Genomic DNA, 20,800 nt, shown 5'->3' with positions numbered 1-20,800 from the left:
TTAGAGATGCTGCAGAGAACTGTATTTGTGTATTTGATTCACTATCACGCCAGACGTTTTGAAACGCTACACACCACACTCATGCCTTTAAGTGTGATGCTTTTTTTTATACTAATGTTCACTATCCAGCTTCATAATAATTAAATTTCAGTTGGGTTGGGCTTTTTGTGCTTAGGTATTCCAGAGAAAATGGACAGGGAGAGTATATCATGGAATTTAGGTTTGCTAACTTATTTATTGTTGTGAGTGATGATGGAGTTGGTCAATGTGTTAGAAGAAGATAACTGCGATGTTTTAAACTAGTCTACTGTACCATGATACTACTGTATTATGGTATGGATGGCATACTGTCATATGCGTAGGAACTTATACATGGTCCATTGGAAGATGTCTTGATTCTGTGGATAATGGAATGGATAAACTCTATTATCCAGTTGCAGCTCAAGTAAAGACACTGGACCAATGTGTGAAGCACTTCTTGTGTTTGTGTAAATACTAAAGTTCTCCATGAGAACGCAATATGAACTCAAATGGAATAAAACTCTCGCTCAGCTTCCCCTTTTGCATTTATCACACCATATTGGTGTTCCAACACTCTGAGCTGGACTACCGGAGTCATTTACTTAGAGCCATAAATCTGCTCTTTTGGATTCTACAGGAATGAACTGGGAAAGAACGTTACACATAAAGTTACCAAATGGATTTCTCCTCATGTCTACTGGACCAGTGAGAGACTCTGTCTAAAAGTGGCCTTAGATGCATGTACTAACATGAGTTTTATGCACGGGTGAATACATGGCTGTATGTATTGTAAGACATAACCACACAACATTACCTGTTTCTTTGGGTTTGGGATAAATCTAAGCCTCATACCTCCTACTGGTGAAACATAACAGTATTGATTTGAAAGTTGAAATGTAGTGATGTTGAACCCCTGTTTAATAATTTGTTTATTGCAATAAGAGACAAGCCCTTGTGTTACTTTGTGAATGAGCATCTGCAGATTTAATCTGTAATATGACCCTTACATCATGGGGGTGTGTAGACTGATGTAATGAAAAAATGGCAAATATGAATATTACTTGAGAATTGATTGTGTTTTTGTATCTAACATGTGTCATACTGACAGTAATAATGAGATGAATTCCAACGAGTTTATTTATTTGAGGACTCCCAGAACAGCCTGTCACAAGTCTTAGAAATAGGTTTTCCATTATCCATCATATTCTGTGAACTCTGAAAACATTCTGTAGGTCTGAAACGTATTTCTAGTTTATTCCAATGCCACATAAACCTTCCCAATCTGTTCCTGCCTCTGCACAGCCTGTTTGTCTTATTTGTGTGCTTAAGAGGGGTGACCCTGCTGTTATGCAATTTATTAAACACACAGTTAGCAAGAGAAAGACAGAGAGAGAGAGAGAGAGAGAGAGAAAGAGGGAGGGAGAGGAGGGGAAGAACTTTAGGGAAACAATCCCCCAACTACCAAATGCTATTTTTAAGAACTGTCTTGAACTTGACACAGACTGAGCTGGATTTTAAACATAGCAGTTTGGACTAAAAGCGAACACCTAAAAGGATAACATGAGGTGACATTTAATGATCTATTTTTTGTGTTTCTCATGATGTTTGTCTTGTTCCTGTTTGTGATCTTCACAAAACTCCTCATCAACTGCAATTATTTGGTGAACTACTGAGCCATGAGCATCCCGATTGCACTTACTCTTCTTGTGCTGTGTGCGGCCAAAGTCCATTGTGGTCAGGAGAGTCCAGTATGTCCTCGGAAAGGTAAGTGAACTATAGCCTTCATTTCAGCTGCTAGTGTTAAAGACAACTGAGGAAGATGATCAGGCTGTTTGGTTATGGAATAAGCAAGTGTTTTCTCTAAGGTGTGTGCTCACTCAGCAAATGATAAATTAACTTTCAGTAGTCACATCCATTTTACAAAATGGAGCAAATTGTGTGTTCATTCGTGATGAAATTTCTATAGAAATTTTCCCCAAATACTATCACTTGGACTACTGATCGGAAGGTCATGAGTTCAAACTCCAAAACTACCAAGCTGCCACTGTTGGGCCCTTGAGCAAGGCCCTTCACCCTCAGCTGCTCAGATGTATAAATGAGATAAATGTAAGTTGCTCTGGATAAGGGCGTTTGCCAAATGCCATAAATGTAAATGTAAGATAAATACATACCTACTGCCACTTGTGCCACCAACTGTAGCTGTAATAACTTAATAAATTGATTAAGTGCATTTTGTATTTTGGGAATTTCCCTCTGACGTTAATAATCTATCTATTTTTAATACAATACATTGAGGTTGGTATAATGAGAGGTTTCATATGATCAGATTGGTGTTGTCTATTAGTAGCTGAATAAAATAATATACACTGTTATACCAGAGGTTATGTTCACTGTTGTTTGTTTTCAGAAGTCCTGGCTTCAGGTAGTTTCATCTAGTGTCCCTGATACTGGAACTTTTAGCTGTGCTCATCATAGCTGGGTCAGTCTTAAAGTTTTCCGAATTATCTTTTATATACTGGAAACTGTATTAAACACTAAGAAAGGACTTCAATACTATTAGGTTTAACGTCTCTTTCATTTTGTATTGAAATAATAACAAGTCCAGGAAGAGCAGGAGAGTGCATGTACAATCAGGTCCATAAGTATTTGGACAGTGACACAATTTTTGTAATTTTGCCTCTGGATTTGAAATGAAGCAATCAAGATGTTATTAAAGTGTAGACTTTCAGCTTTAATTTAAGGGGTTTAACAAAAATATTGCATTATCCATTTAGGAATTACAGTCATTTTTTTACAGAGTCCCTCCATTGGACAACTGACTGATAAGCAGTTTCATGGCCAGGTGTGGCCTGTTTCCTCATTATTTCATGACAAATTAAGGAGATATAAGGTCTGGAGTTGATTCTAAGCATTGAATTTGCATTTGGTAGCTGTTCGTCTGAACTCTCAGTATGTGGTCCAAAGAGGTGTCAATGCAAGTGAAAGATGCCATCATTAGGCTGAAAAAACAAAACAGACTTATCAGAGAGATAGCAAAAACTTTAGGAGTGGCCAAGTCAACAATTTGGTACATTCTTAAAAAGAAAGAATGCACTGGTGAGCTCAGCAACACCAAAAGGACTGGAAGGCCACAGAAGACAACTGAAGTGGTTTACAATGTGGTTCACCATGATCCTGACCAGCAGTGAGCGGTTGCTAAAGATGAATGAACGAATGAATGAAATACATGAAATTAACACAACTATCACACAACTACTGTAACAACGTGAAAAAGACATGGAAAGTGATTCAGTGAAAGCCATGGAAATTATAACTACTGAGGGGAGCCAATTATAATTCTGATAGTTTTGTGAATGAATCTTACCTTTGTTGCAAGGTATTTTTCTTTAACAATACAAATAGCTCTATCAAAATTTGACTAATGTGAAGAATTCGTTTTCCCTTAGAATCCTATCCTGGTGTGCTGGCCTTGAACGTGGGGTCAGAGGTCATCCTGGGCTGTAGGGGCGATGTCACTGTGGATAGTGTTCCATTAATAATGAGTACAAAACACAAAGAGAGACTCGAGAGAAGAGGAGATGTAACTAGCCATTGGACATCCCAAAAAGCCAGAGAGAGTCCTGGTACTATTGGAATACACCATCCAGAAATTGAGAACTTTGCCACGGCTGGAAAGTACAAAATTAAAACTGCAACTGGAATATATGTCACTGAATCTGTAACCACTGCTAACCCGGCTATGAGCTCAGCAAAGGAGCAAATGGGAAGTGGGCAAGTTTTGCCTGCTGTCAATCAATCCACTAAACCCAACAGTGTGAGCAGAGTTACAGAAGAAGGAGGGGTTTTTAGTGTAACCATGGAAATGGGGTTGAGCATTGAGAGAGGCACCAGCACAGAATATGAAGAAGAAGAGGACTATGAAGAGAAGGTGGAAGGATTGAGAGTGACCAGGTCCATTAAGAGGCAGGCACGATGGACTTGGAATGGTCAGCTCATGCGAGGCGCTATGGAAAATGGCGGGGCTTTAAGACTTCCTGCTCTTCGGTTGACTGACTCAGGGAACTACAGCTGCTATAGGAGAGGCAAACTAGTTTCATCTGTTAAAATCAGTGTTGGCAGTAAGGAGACATATACACACGCACACACACATTGCAATATTGAAGACAAATACAAAAATCATGCATAAATCCTCTGGTGACAAATAAACTAACCAAGCACTCTTATATCTCTCTTAGTCCCTCCAGAGAACCCTACCCTGTCATGCTACAAGAAATCCCACATCAGCAAAATCCAGTGTGAGTGGATATCTAGACAGCCCATCATCCCACAGCCTCAGTGTTACCTGCTCCTCAGGAAAGGGTAAGTAAGTGTGTGTGTGTGAGTGTGTGTGTGTGTGTGTGTGTGAGAGAGAGAGAGAGAGAGAGAGAGAGAAAGTGTCTTTCTAAGTAGATGATTAGGGGTGTCAGGGCTGATTTATACTTCTGCAAGTGCATCTCTGTGAGTAAGTCAGAACATTGTGTGTGGACATTCGCACAGAGTGAAGTTTTCACACTGGCACAGTGAATCACACCAGAATTTACTGAATGACAGTGAAGAAGAGCCAAAATAATGCAAGCTCTGTGTTTCACTGTAGGAATAATAAATGGAAGATAACATGAAAGTGCTAGGGAAAAAAGAAAACATGCATTATTAGCTTAAACAGAAAACAATTGAATTCTCACTGAAAGCATTTCTGAAGTGCTTTAACTCATCTGTATTCAGCAGTATGAGTGGCTCTTGAACTGAAGCACTTCAATTTAACTAATGTTTAAATCCACAATTCTATCGGTCACAGAATGACAATGCTTAAGTTTGAATTTTCAAAAAAAAAATATTTTATTTTAAATTTATTTTTAATTTAATTAATTTATTAATTATTAGGAGGCTATTTAGAAGACAACAGAGAGGACACGAAAAAAGTGGATTTACTGGATGAGGAGTTTTTTGAGGGTTGTTTATAGGGAAACTGTCAATATATCTTCAAAAAAAAAATCACCTATGAATACACTGGAAATAAACCAGTATGCACTCTTTGCACATTAGGAGAACTTTTTCTGTAATGTTTTCACATTACTTTTGGAACATTGGTAAGTTTTTTACATTACCTTTGGTACTGTTGATAGGTACTTAAATTTTGTCATCAATGTACAGCAGATTTATCTGTCCTGTTATGCTGTGATGTTCTACGCTTAGCTTCTGTTTTTATAAGAAAAAGGAAAAGAAGGTTTCAGGACTCAATTAACAGATGCACATAAACAAATTTTTAAAGTGTAATCATTATTAAAATAAGGATGTGTACAGCCAAGGAACTTTAAGCCTGCCAGCAAATATATAAAATATATAAAATATAAAATTTTATATAATAAAATTCACCATAGTCACCAGGTCAAACCCTGGATATCTCTGCCAACAAGCTGCTATATGACACTGTCCTCAAATAAACATACCGTTAAACAGAATTGAATGTTGGAAATGTACAGTCAGCCCACTAATGCTGCTGTACATTTTGACTTTTTGATGAATTACAACAATTCATTTTCTTCCTTTTTAGATTGGAGAAGATCTCCAGTGTGAATTGTTCGTACTCTGCTGCATGCTCCTGCTGCTGGTGTGTGTTGCCCAGTATGGAGAATGACAGAAATGTATATACAGCTAAACTGTGTGTGACTAACACTGCAGGCAATGCCACCAGTTATCCATACAAGTACATTCCTCAAAACATCAGTGAGTGGGGGGGGTGTCATATTTGTAGCTCTGATTATCATGTTATTGTATGTTATTGGTTAACCCACCCCTTTCTCTCTCTCTCTCTCTCTCCCTCTCTCTCTCTCTCTCTCTCTATGTATATATATATATATACATATATATATATATATATATATATATATATATATATATATATATATATATATATATATATATATATATATATAGTTAAGCCAGATCCTCCAGATGGAGTTAAAGTGAAGCCAGTTGAAGGTGAGCCTCACATGCTGAATGTCTCCTGGTCTTTACCTGCCACCTGGATGTGGGAGTTGTACTACACCCTTTACTTCCAGCTTAGATATCGTCCTCTACGTGCCAAAGAGGTAGAAAGAAGGTGTGTGTGTGAGTGTGTGTGTGTTCTCATATTCTGTTTCTGTGTATATTTGTATATAATAGAGAATCTTAAATCACAAACTGAGGTAAATGTACATTCACATTACCATCTGAAAGAACCAATATGTTTAGTTTTGTGTGTGTGTGTATGTTTGTGCAGTACCAGCAGGTGAACACAGAAAGTAGAGACTGGTTGATTTTGGATGCTCTGCCACACACTGACCATGAGATTCAGATTCGAGCAAAAGATGAGTATGAAGGGCAGTGGAGTGATTGGACCAGTCCTGTGTATGCACACACATGGACAGGTAATTACAGTGCACACATACACATGCAGTCAACCCCAGAATTATGGTATAAGTTCAAAATGAGAATAAACATTACACACCATGATTCAATTATGCATCCAAATCCACACAGAAACTGTTGTAAAAACACAAAATCTGTGTTTTGCAATGGCCATCTTTGTCTCTGAGTATATCATGAAATAGAGAGCTATAATGTATTCAAGGAGGGTGGATGTGCCCTGACAAATACAAAAACAGCAGCATCCTAATGCCTCTAGACATTGGTGGAGACGGGCCTGCCTGTATACTTTCAAAAACACCCATGGTGCTAGAGAGAGGCTGTAGTGAGAAACGTAGAACCTGGAAGACAAAACTCAAAAAGCACCTGTTCCCCTTCAGGAACTCGAGCTGCATCAAAACGCTTTGGGAACGCCCCTGGCAAGACCACGTTCTGAAGCGCGTGGGAAATCAGTCCAATGGAGAAGCGAAACGTCACGAGCGGGGTGACGTGAGCAACCAGGAAGCATAAAGCGCATCCGGCAAACGCACGTTAGCTTTTTGCTCTTCAGCGAGCATGTCATGTGGATGCGTGTGTGTGAGAAATCATGTCTAAACGCAAATCAAAGTTTGTGGCGAGTGGACAGCGTTTCAGGTCAAGTGTTCCTCCCTGCCCGTGCTATATCATGGGTGGGGATACACACGATTTGTGCTTCGTCTGTTTGGGAGCGGAGCATGCACGGTTAGCTCTCGAGGGGGCTAACTGTCATGCTTGTGAGCTTCTTCCACTCCAAGTGCTCCGCTCCTGCCTGACCGTCTTTGATGAAAGCGGCCAGGTTCGCAATCCCGCTGTTATCCTGGGGATCGCAGGTGGATTAAGCGGAGGGATCCAAGACGGGCTTGTCCTTTTCTCGGTCCTCACCTGCTGGCTCTGCGGCTCTCTCTTAGGGTTCGGAAGCCCGCTCTTCGGTTTCTTCCCCCCCAAGAGAGAGCCAGGCGCTTCATCTGTCTTCCTCTGAGGAGGTTGATGTGATGAGCGTCGATAATGAGGAGACTGTGAGCACACCACCACAGTCCCTCGCATATGGGGAGCTCGTGGACGTTGTGACTCGTGCCGTAGCCAAGCTGAATATCAATTGGCCGGCCGAGAAGCGGGACACTCGTCCCAAAAGCAAGCTGGATGAGGGTTTCCTGGGAGCTACATCGCAGCCTTCACGACGAGGCCTTCCGTTTTTCCCCGATCTCCACGCCGAGGTGTCGAGATCGTGGAGGAAACCATATTCTTCCTCAGCCCTACTGTTTCCAATTATTCAAACATCATCGGGCTGAATGAGAGTGGATACGGGGCGATACTGGCGGTGGAGCAGACGCTCGCGAACTATCTCTTCCCGTCTTCAGCATCGTCCCTGAAGGCCCCAAAGCTTCCCACCAGGCCGGTGAGACTGACATCCAGCCTGGATGGGAAAGCAGGACCTGCCCCCTTTTATACAGCGGCAGGTCAGGCCGGTGCGTTTCTGTACACCATGGCGCTGTTGCAGGACCAACCTGCTAAAAGACCTGGACCTAGGGGAGGATGGGGAATCCGGCGTGGTTACTGAACTGCATTCGGCCATGGATCTGTCGCTCCACCAATGCCGCCATTGAACGGCCAATGGCTCTGGCGGTTTCCTTGGTGGCCATGGAACGGCACCAATGGTTGAATCTATCTGAATTTAAAGGCACAGACAGATTCTTCCTGCTGGATGCCCCGCTATCGCCTTCTGGCCTCTTCGGCGGCGCAGTCGATGCTGTCGTCGATAGGTTTCAGGAGGTGAAGCAGCAGGCACCAGCATTCCATCGCGTCCTCCCTCGCCGTTCCCGGGTCTTTGGGGCTGCTGAGCGGGAGCAGCCCCGGCCGTCTAGCTCTTCGTATCGCCAGGCCCAGAGGCAGGGCGTCGCGACCCGTACCCCCCTGCAGAAAGAGCAGGGGTCAGGGCGGCACTCTCGATCGATGTCTTCGAAGCGGGGAACGGATCTGCGGACCGTTATTCTGGCTAAGAGGACCTCGGCCAAGCGGCCCTGACGCCAGAGCTGCACTGCCACCCCTGCCTCCCCCGGTGCTTCAGGGTTCAGGGAGCTCCAACGAGCTAATTTCCCGGCTGCCGCCCATTTGTGGTATGGCGCAGGAAAGCTCGTTCCCGCGAGCGAGGGTGCTAGAGTGGATAAATCGGCCATTCCCTGCCGGGCACCCGTTTCAGGTCGCTGAATTAGGATCTCTAGCAGGTGTCTGTCCCGAGGGGCTGGCGTCCTTAGGCCGGCTGACACCCCTGCCACCTTTGGTGCTTCAGGGCTCAGTGAACTCCAACAGGCTAATTTCCCAGCTGCCGCCCGGCCACGGTACAGCACGGGAAAGCTCGTTCCCTCAAGTTAGGGCACTAGAGTGGATAAATAGGTCGCTTCCTGCTGGTCATCCATTTCAGGACACCAAATTAGGATCTCTAGCAGGCGTCTGTGCTGAGGGACTGGCGTCCTTAGGCCAGCTGATACCCCTGCCACCTTTGGTGCTTCAGGGCCCAGTGGGCTCCAACGAGTGGAATTCCCAACTGCCGCCCAGTTGCGGTATGGCGCGGGAAAGCTCGTTCCCTTAAGTGAAGGCACCAGAGCAGTTAGGTCAGTCGTTCCATGCCGGTCATCCGCTTCAGGGCACCGAAGTGGCTCCTCTAGCTGCACCAGAGGCCAGTCTCGAAAGGCTGGTTCCCTTAGTAGACTTTCTGGCAGCATGGAAACTTGTCTCAGATGTCTCACGATGGGTCCTGCAGACTGTAGAAAGAGGTTACAGAATCCAGTTTGGCTCTTGTCCGTGGGGCCCGAGCAGGCTCTGGTATTGGAACAAGAAGTAGACACTCTCTTGAGAAAGGAGGCCATAGAACGTGTTCCTCCTCTTGAGAGAGAGTCCGGGCTCTACAGCCGCTACTTTATTGTTCCGAAGAAGGATGGGGGGTTGCATCCAATTATGGATCTGTGTCTACTGAACCACGCTATTAAATGGTTCTGGTTAAAGATGCTCACTGTCAAACAGATCGTGTCTCAGATCAGGTCTGAGGACTGGTTTGTTACGATAGATCTCAAGGATGCATACTTCCATGTATCCATCCTTCTTCAACACAGGAAGTTCCTGAGATTTGCTTTTGGGGGAGAAGCATACCAGTATGGGTTCTTCCGTTCGGCCTGTCACTCTCACCCTGCACTTTCACCAAGTGTGTGGATGCTGCCCTGGCTCCGTTGTGACTCCAGGGCATCCGTATACTGAATTACATCAATGACTGGCTGATTCTAGCTCAGTCAGAGCAGATGGCGGCGCGCCATCAAGATGTCGTCCTCGCCCATATGAAAGAGCTGGGGTTACGGCTAAACTCCAAGAAAAGTGTACTTTCTCCACTACAGAGGACCACTTATCTGGGCATGGTGTGGGATTCGACGACGATGCAGGCACAACTGTCTCCTGCTCGTATCGAAGCGATTCTCACAGCCGTGAGGGGAGTGAGAGAAGGCCAGTTACTCACTGTCAGACAGTTTCAGAGACCGTTGGGTCTGATGGCAGCTGTGTCCAATGTGATACCGTTTGGCCTGCTGTATATGAGACCCCTGCAGTGGTGGCTCAGGGCCAAGGGATTTTCCCAGAGGGGGAACCCGCTTCGCGGGATCAAGGTCACGCGGCGGTGCTTACGTGCCTTAGACATGTGGAAGAAACCTTGGTTCCTGTCTCAAGGTCCCGTGCTGGGGGCTCCTTGTCATCGTGTAACGCTAACGTAACATGAGTGGCCGCTCTGCCCAGGGTCTGTGGGAAGGCCATCATCTCACGTGGCACATAAACTGCCTGGAGATGCTGGCCATGTTTCAAGCTCTGAAACACTTCCTTCCAGACCTTAGGGAACATTATGTGCTTGTCCGCACAGACAACACATCAGTGGTCTCCTACATCAACCGACAGGGGGTCTACGCTCGCGCCCCCTATACAGGCTGGTGCGCCAGATCCTCCTGTGCGCTCAGGGAAAGCTCCTCTCACTCAGAGCGGTCTACATCCCTGGGCACCTCAATCAGGGAGCGGACATCTTGTTGAGACAGGGGCTGAGGCCCGGGGAATGGAGGCTCCACCCTGAGAGAGTTTGGCCAGGCGGAAGTGGATCTATTTGCATTGCAGGAAACGACACACTGTCCACTCTGGTTCTCCCTCACACATCCAGCTCCGCTTGGGCTGGATGCCATGGTGCAGACGTGGCCGAGGCTTTGTCTGTATGCTTTTCCCCCTGATCGCTCTGCTCCCGGGAGTTCTGGAGAGAGGTTTGGCTTCTGCTAGTAGCCACGTTCTGGCCGGCCCGAGTTTGGTTCTCGGACCTTGTGTCCCTCCTTGACGGCTCTCCACTGCAGATTCTGATCAGGAGGGACCTCCTCTCTCAGGCAGGGGGCACCATCCTTCACCCCCGCCCGGAGGGGGCACAGCTCCTAGCATCTGGTCTCTCAACTGAGGTTCTTGAGACCATACTCCAGTCCAGAGCTCCCGCCACGAGGAAACTGTACGCCTTGAAGTGGAAACTTTTCGCTTCTTGGTGCAAACAGTGAATGCAAGACCCAGTCAACTGCCCAGTTGGTACAGTTCTGGAGTTTCTGCAGGAGCGCTTCTCTGCAGGGTTATCTCCCTCCACTCTGAAGGTGTACGTGGCAGCCATAGCTGCTTGCCACGCCCTTCTAGGTGGTCAGTTGTTGGGAAGACACCCGTTTGTTACACGTTTCCTCCGTGGCACATGGAGGTTGAGGCCAGTACAGCGCACCAAGGTGTCCTCTTGGGACCTGGCGGTGGTTCTGGAGGCTTTGTGCAATGCCCCCTTTGAACCTGCTGAAGATAGTTCTGATAACCTCCTTATGCTGAAGACTATCTTCTTGCTTGCCATATCCTCTCTCAGGAGGATAGGGGATCTTCAGGCACTCCAGGGCATGGTTAGGGCATTCCTCTACCCGAGACCCGGGTATGTCCCTAAAGTGCCCACACTTCACCAGGCCCCGTGGTACTGCAAGCTTTTTCTCCTCCTCCCTTCCAGGAAACAGGCCAGGAAAGACTCAATCTGCTTTGTCCAGTGGCAGAAGGCAGATCAGTTGTTCATTTGCTTCGGTCCACCTAAGAAAGGGGTTCCAGCGACCAAGCAAACCATAAGTATGTGGGTGGTCGAGACCATCACACTGGCCTACGAGTCCTCTGGCCTCCAGTCCCCCATGGAAATCAGAGCGCACTCGACTAGGGGTATGGCGGCCTCCAAGGCCTTGTCAGCAGGCGTGGCCCTTCGGGACATTTGTGTTGCAGCAGGCTGGTCCTCTCCGTACACATTTGTCCATTTTTACAATTTGGACCTCTAGGTTACGTATGTAACCATGGTTCCCCGAAGGGAACAAGATGCTGCGTCTCTCTGCCGTACTCCCTGCATCCCTGCAGGCGCTCGCTTCAGCAAAAGCTAACACGTGTGTTTGCCGGATGCGCTTTATGCTTTGTGGTTGCTCATGCACAAACACGAATCAGTGAATTCAGTGCTCAGCCAGTGCACATCTGGGAATGGAGCTGTAACACTTTTTCAAAGGATATTATCAAACTGAAACTTAAAGTATTTGAATAGGTGAAGGTGAAGTGACTTGTGGCCAAGTATGGTGACCCATACTTGGAATTAGTGCGCTGCATTTAACCCATCCAAGTGCACACACACAGTAGTGAACACACACCCGGAGAGCAGTTGGGGGTTCAGTGCCTTGCTCAGGGGTCTCACCTCAGTCGTGGTATTGAGGGTGGGAGAGAGCGCTGGTCATTCACTCCCCCCACCTACAATCCCTGCCGGACCCGAGACTCGAACCCACAACCTTCAGGTTGCAAGTCCGACTCTCTATCGATTAGGCCACGACTGCCCCCTAAGGTGATTATTCAGCTACATAAACATGCACGTACAGAACAGACTTGGGTGTCAACCACCTTTATATATTCATAATACTAAGCTCTTAAATCAGCACTGTATATAAATACATACAGTATACTTTACATTCCAAGCAGTCCAGTTCAGTTCATACTTTTTTGTGTGTTCCTTAAAAGTTTGTCTCTGAAAGTAAGCAGTGTAGGATATCTCTCAAGAGATGTTAGCCTATTCCATTCCCAGAGTGCACAAGATTTCTGGTGGCTAGGAGTCCCTTGGCAGTGCGTCAAACGAAGATAATCCTTACATGCAGTGATGTAATGCAAGCATGACATTTCTCAGTCGCTTCTCATAAGATCTCAATACTCGAATCTGTGATATGCATGTTAAAATACATAATAAGAAAAAAACCTAAACAGAAAAAAAGTAAGAAAGAAAACAAGAACCTCTCTGTAAAAACAAACAGATAAAACTAATTAGGCTAACATGCCAGCAACTCCACTGCAAAATGAAGCAAATTACCCTAGTACTGCACATATACTGTATACATTCACCATTCACTTTATTAGGATCACCTGTACGCCTGTTCATTCATGCAATTCAGCCAATCATGTGGCAGCATTGTCTATGGCATGGTTGTTGATGCTAGATTGGCTAGTTTGAGTATTTCAGAAAATGTTAATCTTTTCATACACAATAGTCTCTAAAGTTTAAACAGAAAAGTGTGAAAAAAAATATCCTGTGAATGGTGGTTCTGAGCTCAGATAAGAATGGACAGACTGGTTCAAGCTGAAAAGAAGGCTATGGTAACTCAAATAACTGCTCTTTACAACACACTGAACCTTGAAACAGATGGGCTACAACATCAGAAGACCACATCGGGTTCCACTCTTGTCAGCCAAGTACAGGAATCTGAGGCTACAGTGGGCACAGGCTTATCAAAACCCAACAGTTGAAGATTAGAAAAAGACCAAGCAACATATTTTCCACAGACTTCAACTGTCCAGTTTAGGTGAATCTGTTCCCACAAAAAATAAAATTTCCTCATGAGATAAGCCAAATGTCCCCACAGAATTATTACATATACTAAACAAAATGGGGAGGTAAGATAAAAATTCACAAACAAAATAATCTCATTTTAACATAAATGTATGTCTGTCTTTATAGCTCCTGAAACCACTGTTGCCACTGACATTAACACCAGTCTGGTAAGTTCTTCCTTTCCTAATACACACACATACAGACACACACACACACACACACACACACACACAGTAGGGAGAAAGAAAAATATTCACAGTTAGAGAGTTACAGATGTTTGGTCATCAGTGCCTCGAACAAGCTATTGATAAATGAATGCCTCTAGTCTTTTCTAAAACATAAATGCACCAGTAAACTTCTGGAGTTTGCTGAAGATTATTAAGTATACCGTGACACTTTATCTACATTTGCTAACCACATTAATCTGATAGTGACACCATGCTACATAGCTAGCTTACATTTCTTCATAATAAACATTACATATTTTAAACACTGTAATTGTACATGAGTATGGTCTATTCATGGAAAAAAAAATACAGTACAGTAAGTACAATTAAACTAAGGTCCTATTTATTTAGAAATAGACATTTTTTCTTCCATCCTGCTTCAATGTGGGGTGAATGTTTAAAAAATGCCCAATATCCACGTATTTTTGTACGTAGCTGTACCAGTTGGAGTGCATCTATGGCTGTATGACTAATTGGCTAAATGAACCTAGGCAATACATTAATAAAAAACAAGACAGATAAATGTCCTACATCAACGTCCTACATGAGTTTAAAACTCTAGTGTACTATAGCTAGATAGCTACTTAAGACTGAAATTAAAAATTAAGATTCTTAAGATTCCATAAGTCTAAATATAAGTTTGACAAAATAACTACATAGACAAATGATAATTATTAAACAAAAATAACAGTTGTATTTCTTGATATCTAAGTTTAGGAATGTTCACAATAATTAGCCTAGTCTGTGGATTTTGTGATGGGACTTTGCTATTGATTGTGCTATTACAGCAACGCTAAAGAGACTGATGAGCTCTGTTTCTCTTTAAAACTTTTCACTGTCATCACAATTGTTTTCAAGAGTTGTGACATTCAAAACTATTTACTAATCTAAAAACTCCAGAAGACTGGTACACAAAACAGACCTTTCAGAAGGTTTGAAGACTACATGAGAGATTTTTAAAATTCAAACACTAGCTGTTATAAGAAAACCAGTTAGTGATTTGAGACACAATACAGAGGTAGATGGCCAGGAAAATTCTTTATATTTATTATTTAATTTCTACACTAGATTTCAAAACATTTCCTAATAGTTGCACACAAAATCTGTCTTGGTAGCAATATTTCTCATATTTATAAAATAAAATAAATGACTTCAGCAAAAATGAGATTGTGAGTTTCTCTCTCTCTCTGCTAAAATTGGATTGGTGCTAATGTAGATTCAGAAGGCATCAGAATATAAATCTCATCATTCTCAAAACTCCAAGACATCACACCTTCATGACAACATGCTCTCTGGAAACCTTTACAGAAAAAAGCTTCTAGTAATATAAAAACACAAATGAAGCATTAAATCACACAGTTCCTCCTACAACAGAGGTTCTCATACTAGGGGTCGTGGCCCCATGTGGGATTTACACATTCACACATAGGAGAAATTTAAAGTGGCCAGTCTACCTACTGACATGCTTTTGGGAGGTGAGAGGAAATCCAGAGGAAACCCACACTCACAGGGAGAACATGCACAGAAATTCCACACAGACCTTAACCTGAGCTTAGGCTTGAACCAGGGACCTGCTGCGTCACCATGCTAATATACAGTATAATGCACTATATGGTCAAAGGTTTGTTATTAAAACAACAAAGGGGGATTTAATCTGGAATGGGATGTTCAAAAAGCACATATGAGTGTGATGTTCAGGTGTCCACAACCTGGCCATATAGTGTATAAGCACACACTGAATTATAATGTGCACTCCTGATAGATAATAGATATTATAGAATTGAAATTGACTCAGATCACACTTCATCAGACCTTAAAGTGAAAGAATCCATGTTACTTTGTTTGAAAGAGAGAATGCATTAAGGTTTAAATCTGTACTAATAATTGTGTTGTCTATTTAAGGAGAAAAAAGTTCAGTACTTTATAGTTAACTGTATACTGCAATTTCTGTTCAGATTAATTGTTGAGGACAGTATATACATGCCCTGTCACTTAAGAGCTCTTTTATCTGCACACTATATTAGGGGCCGGGTAGGATATTTCCAGAAGGTTCTGGGAGGTCAGAAGATGAAGTGGGTAAGTATGTAACAGAGATTGTGGATACTGTGTGTGTTTGTACATAGGCACGTTTTTGTGTCCATATTTGCTCATGGGCCAAAATAAAACTAACTTTTCCCCTTAGAAATATGATTTTCTAAAAATATAATCTAAAACACAACTAGATCCAATACAGGCATTATTTTCATTTGTGCTACCCGAATGAGGTGCAGTATGGGTTTGTGCTGAAGCTAATTTTAAGTTAATTGTGTTATTTTGTCATTGCTCAAGAGAGTACTACACTGAAAGGAAAAGAAATCATGGCATCATCAGTAATGTAACCATCTTTGTGAGCTTGTATCTTTCCTCTACATCTCACAATCCCTCTCTCTCTTTCCGTCTCTCTCTCTCTCTCTCTGGTGTGATAGAGATTAGGCCTGCTGATGACAGTGATGGTGTAATGTGGGTGTATGTGCTGTGGGTGGTGGGAGTCTGTCTTCTTATCACCATCATTGTGCTCTCCGTCTGCTCTCTCAGGTACTTCTGCCCTTTCTTAGTTCAGTTTTTGCTTCATAAAACTATTCTTTCATGTTAGAGCACAGGCCAGTGATAGAGCTGAGCGATTGTCGCCCCACAAATACCCCACTGGTAGTCCTGAGATTTGAACTTCATCTTCTTTATGTCACCCCTAAAATATAAAATATTTTATATAAAATTATATATTTCTTACTTTCTTTCTGGATATAAAAAGTCTACACACCCCTATTAAAATGGCAGGTTTTTGTGATGTAAAAAAAAATTAAACCAAGATAAATCATGTCAGAACTTTTTCCATCCTCAATGTGAAATTACTAGAGTAGAACATGAGATTGAATGTGATTGGTTCATTCTGAACACAGCCACACCCCCAACTATAAAAGGGTGTGCGCACTTATGCAACCAGGTTATTGTAAGTTTTTTATTTTTCCTATTTTTTTTCCTAAAATGTTTAGGTAATATTTTGTACACAATATACTGTAGCTGACAGTGCTTAACAGTGAAAACAGAGCATAGTCATTTAAATGATCACAAAGGAATTACGTATATCTGAGGGGTAAATTGAATATGCAGAACAATAAATTTAACCAGAGAAAGATAATAAGAAAATATTAATAAACAGAAAGTGAAATGGTTTGCAATGACCATGTTAAGCCCTGTTGTTTTTCTCTAAGACACAGAATGCCATTCCTGCCTAAAAAGAGTAAGGAGAGTGTCTCTTCGGCCTGCTCTTGTTCCTCTCCTTCTCCTCTCCTTCAGCAGCCCCTGATGATTCATAAGAGCAATCATCAGGAAGGGGAAGGGGAAGGCATCCACTTACACAATGTGGAGTACTTTTTCTCTCCCAGTGGATCTGCTAGGTCTTAAGCAAACAAGCTGTTACACTGCCAAGACCAATGTTCTGTGAAAACACACACACACACACACAAACAATTTTGTCTTAATATACTTGTGTGTCTTACTAACCTTCCATTGACTTTGACCATTGACTGATGTTGTTAATGCAATTGACCTTGCATTAATTATTAATGCAGCAAATTAATGCTATACCTACACCTAAACCAAAACCTAATCTTAACCTTAGTTAAGGTAAGTAATCTCAGTCATACTGACATTATGATCTCAGTAACTAAAAAGAAATCTTAGTTTTTGTTTTTATTTATTTATTTAAATTATATACTGCAGTTTAAAAAAAGCTTGTGGGGACCAGCCACAAGGTTAAAACAGTCAGTTATTACTATCTTTGTGGGGACACACACACACACACACACACACACACACACACACACACACACACTTTCCATCTCTCTGTCAATTTTTGTCACTCTCTCTCTCTGTTCTGTTGTCTCACCTGTTTGATCTTTTTTAGTTTAATAGAGTGCCTTATTTTACTGAAATAGCAGTAAATTACTGTTCATTTTTATATGCTGGGATATGACTACATTTTCAGCCTTCATCTTCCCAGTGTAAATGGTGTAATGCATTGGATACTATTAGGCTTTGTTTAAATTCAGATAAAATGTTATTTAAGGCAGAGTATAACCTGAAACAGTGGCATTGACCTAAATGTCATCCAATTCCTGAAACACTGAATTGTATACACTTTCCGAAACTGCTGTTTTTGCTAATGCTGGTTAGATAACAGTCTTAAATTAAAGAAATATCTTGTTTTGGTTTGTTTTTACAATTACTTACACACATTTTTCAATACTATACTCACTTTTTAAAGATTACACAGTTGACACAGTTCTCTTTACCATCATGCAGCTCAACACAGCAGTTAACTTCACATCCAAAATGCAATAAAACTACTGAAACACTTCAGCACACCTCAAAAAGTAACTCATTCTACCAGAACATTAAGCTTCTATCTCAATAAGAACCCTTTATCATTCATAATGCACTGACCTGAAAAACACTAACATCAGATAACATTAACCGATTTATTTTTTTTTATACTCAACACAACATTCTGTTACAAAACAGGAACATGGTGCCTCTTTACTGTATAGAATGTACTGGAGTATACATTACAGGAATTAATAAAAATGCTACAATATACTTCAGTGTGCTTTGTCGTTTTTGCAGGGAGTAAGTACAATATAAATAAAAATTTAAACCATGGAAATCCAGAAATAAAAACAAAAATATGTACAGTATATTCCCTATATGCATGGAGTCTGCATGTTCTCCCCATGCTTCAGGGGTTTGTTCCAGGCACTCCCAGTCCAAAGACATGCGTTGTAGGCTGATTGGCATCTCTAAACTGTGTGGTGTGTGAGTGTGTGTGATTGTGCCCTGCAATGGGTTCGCACCCCATCCAGGGTGTCCCCTGCCTTGTGCCCCGAGTCCCCTGGGATAGGCTCCAGGCTCCCCGTGACCCTGTGCAGGATAGGTGGTAGAGAAAATGGATGGATATTCCCTGTACATACATATGTGAGATATCACATCAGCAAAAAATAAAGATTTTTTTTTTTCATGTACAGCAGAATAAAAAAAAATCATGCACTGAACTGATTCAGATGATCAGAAGGTGATCTGAGTTCAAATCCCAGCACTGTCAAGCTGACCCTTATCCTTCCTCAGTTGTATCCTGTTGCTTAGGATAACAGCATAAGCCAAATGAGGTAAATGTATGGATTTGGAGATATCCTAGAAACACTGGGCATAGGGCAGGAATACACCCTGGATAGTACACATGTCAATTGCAGGGCACCATACACACACACACACACACATAAGCATACCCAGTAGCAATTTATCTTACCCAGGCCATGTACTGGCATGTCTTTACAGTAGGAGGAAACCAGAGAACCCCCACATGGACACTGGGAGAACATGGTAGCCTGTGCTCAGAATCATCCCAAGGACCCTGGAGCTGTTGGGAAACAACACTACCCACTGCACCACCATGCCACTGTTAAATTCAAGTGCATTTCCCCTTGTGTATAGATGGTAACACAGTGCGGAAAAATACTTACAGACGTGGACAAATTTGTTGGTACCCTTCCACGAAAAAGAAGAACCCACAACTATCTCTGAAATAATTTGAAACTGGCAAACGTTAATGGCATCAATCACTGTTAATTCAAGGTTTAACACCAAATCAGACATTACTTTAGATTTTTGATTAAACTGAATATTTTACATAATGAACCAAATGAAAATGACATGGACAAAAAAGATGGTACCCTTAACTTAATATTTTGTATTTTGTATCACCTTTACCAGCAATCACTGCCAACAAGCAATCGTGATAGTTTACAAGGAGACTTCTGCATCGGGTAACAGGTATTTTGGCCCACTCTTCCTGAGCAAACTGCTGTCTGAGGTTTGAAAAGTGCCTTCTGCACACTGCATTTTTCAAATCGTTCCACTTAAAGATCTTTAAGATCAGGGCTCATAGAGGGCCATTTAAGAACAGTCCAATGTTTTTTTTCCCAGCCATTCTTGAGTGCTTTTAGCTGTGTGTTTCATTATCCTGTTGGAAGACCCGTGACCTGCCCATGAGGAAGAGCTTTCTGACACTGGGCACTATGTTTCTCTCCAGGATGCCTTGATAGTCTTGAGCCTTCATTGTGCCCTGCACAGATTCAAGGCCCCCTGTGCCAGACACAGCAAAGTGGCCCCAAAACATGACTGAGCCCCCTCCATGTTTCACAGTAGGTATGGTGTTCTTTTTTTTTTGAAAGCTTCATTTTTCTGTCTGTGAGCATACAGCTAGTGTGACTTGCCAAAAAAACTCTAGTTTTGTTTCATTAGTCCAAAGGACGTTCTCCTAGAACCTTTGTGGCTTGTCAACATGCATTTGAGCAAATTCCAGTCTGGATTTTTTATGTTTTTCTTTCAATAATGGTGTTCTCCTGGGTCTTCTTCCATGGAGCCTATTGTTGTTTAAAATGCGACAGATGGTGTGATCAGATAGTGATGTACCTTGACCTTGGAGTTCAGCTTGAATGGCTTTGGATGTTTTCCTTGGCTCTTTGTCTACTATCCGCACAATCCTTCTGATCGACCTGGGGTTGCATTTCTTCTTATGGCCATGTCCTGGGAGGTTGGCTACAATCCCATGGACCTTATACTTTTTAATAATATTTGCAACTGATTAACTAATTTTATTTATTTGTTTGTTTATTTGTTTATTTGTTTAGTTATTTGATTTTTTTTATTTGCTTACAAGTTTTTGAATTATTTTTTTATTATAACAGTACCACATTGTTTGGTTTTGAATTTAAAATGATTAGTTTTGAAAACTGTGCAAACGTGAAAAATGAACTTTAGATACACAGAATTTTGTTCAAGGTTGAATTTGAATGAGAAAAGTATTCATGAATTTTGAAAGCTCAAAGTGCACATAGACCACTGCTGTGCTAACAGTATTGATAAATGCGTGTAAAAAAAATAATAACTGCAAACAAGCATGTTTAAGTTGTATATACTAGTGACATGCAAATGTAACATGTGATCTCTTCAAAATTCAAAAAAAAAAAAAAATGCATTACTCACATTCATAAAAATGTAGCCAAGATACTGATGTCATGCCAGCTACATGCACAGGCTAATAAGAGCATAAACTGTTATAGAACAC

General features: G+C 42.1%; 1 protein-coding gene across 2 annotated transcripts; it reads left to right on the top strand.

Moving 5' to 3' along the window:
* The first annotated feature begins 1,428 nt into the window (after positions 1 to 1,428).
* Positions 1,429 to 18,273, top strand: il6r (interleukin 6 receptor). 2 transcript variants are annotated; one of them, XM_053236953.1, is made up of 11 exons: positions 1,429 to 1,785; positions 2,429 to 2,500; positions 3,468 to 4,139; positions 4,257 to 4,380; positions 5,612 to 5,784; positions 5,995 to 6,149; positions 6,320 to 6,467; positions 13,538 to 13,578; positions 15,663 to 15,714; positions 16,104 to 16,212; positions 16,887 to 18,273. In XM_053236953.1, the coding sequence occupies exons 3-11, from the start codon at positions 3,560 to 3,562 to the stop codon at positions 17,077 to 17,079; spliced, it is 1,575 nt and encodes a 524-aa protein (XP_053092928.1). In that variant the 5' UTR covers positions 1,429 to 1,785; positions 2,429 to 2,500; positions 3,468 to 3,559; the 3' UTR covers positions 17,080 to 18,273. The 2 variants fall into 2 exon arrangements, with proteins under 2 accessions (XP_053092928.1, XP_034166377.1); XM_034310486.2 differs by lacking the exon at positions 2,429 to 2,500.
* Positions 18,274 to 20,800: the final 2,527 nt, after the last annotated feature.

This window comes from Pangasianodon hypophthalmus, chromosome 1, assembly GCF_027358585.1.
Source record: "Pangasianodon hypophthalmus isolate fPanHyp1 chromosome 1, fPanHyp1.pri, whole genome shotgun sequence".
Taxonomy (NCBI): Eukaryota; Metazoa; Chordata; class Actinopteri; order Siluriformes; family Pangasiidae; genus Pangasianodon; species Pangasianodon hypophthalmus.
This window is presented reverse-complemented; position numbering and strand designations above follow the sequence as displayed.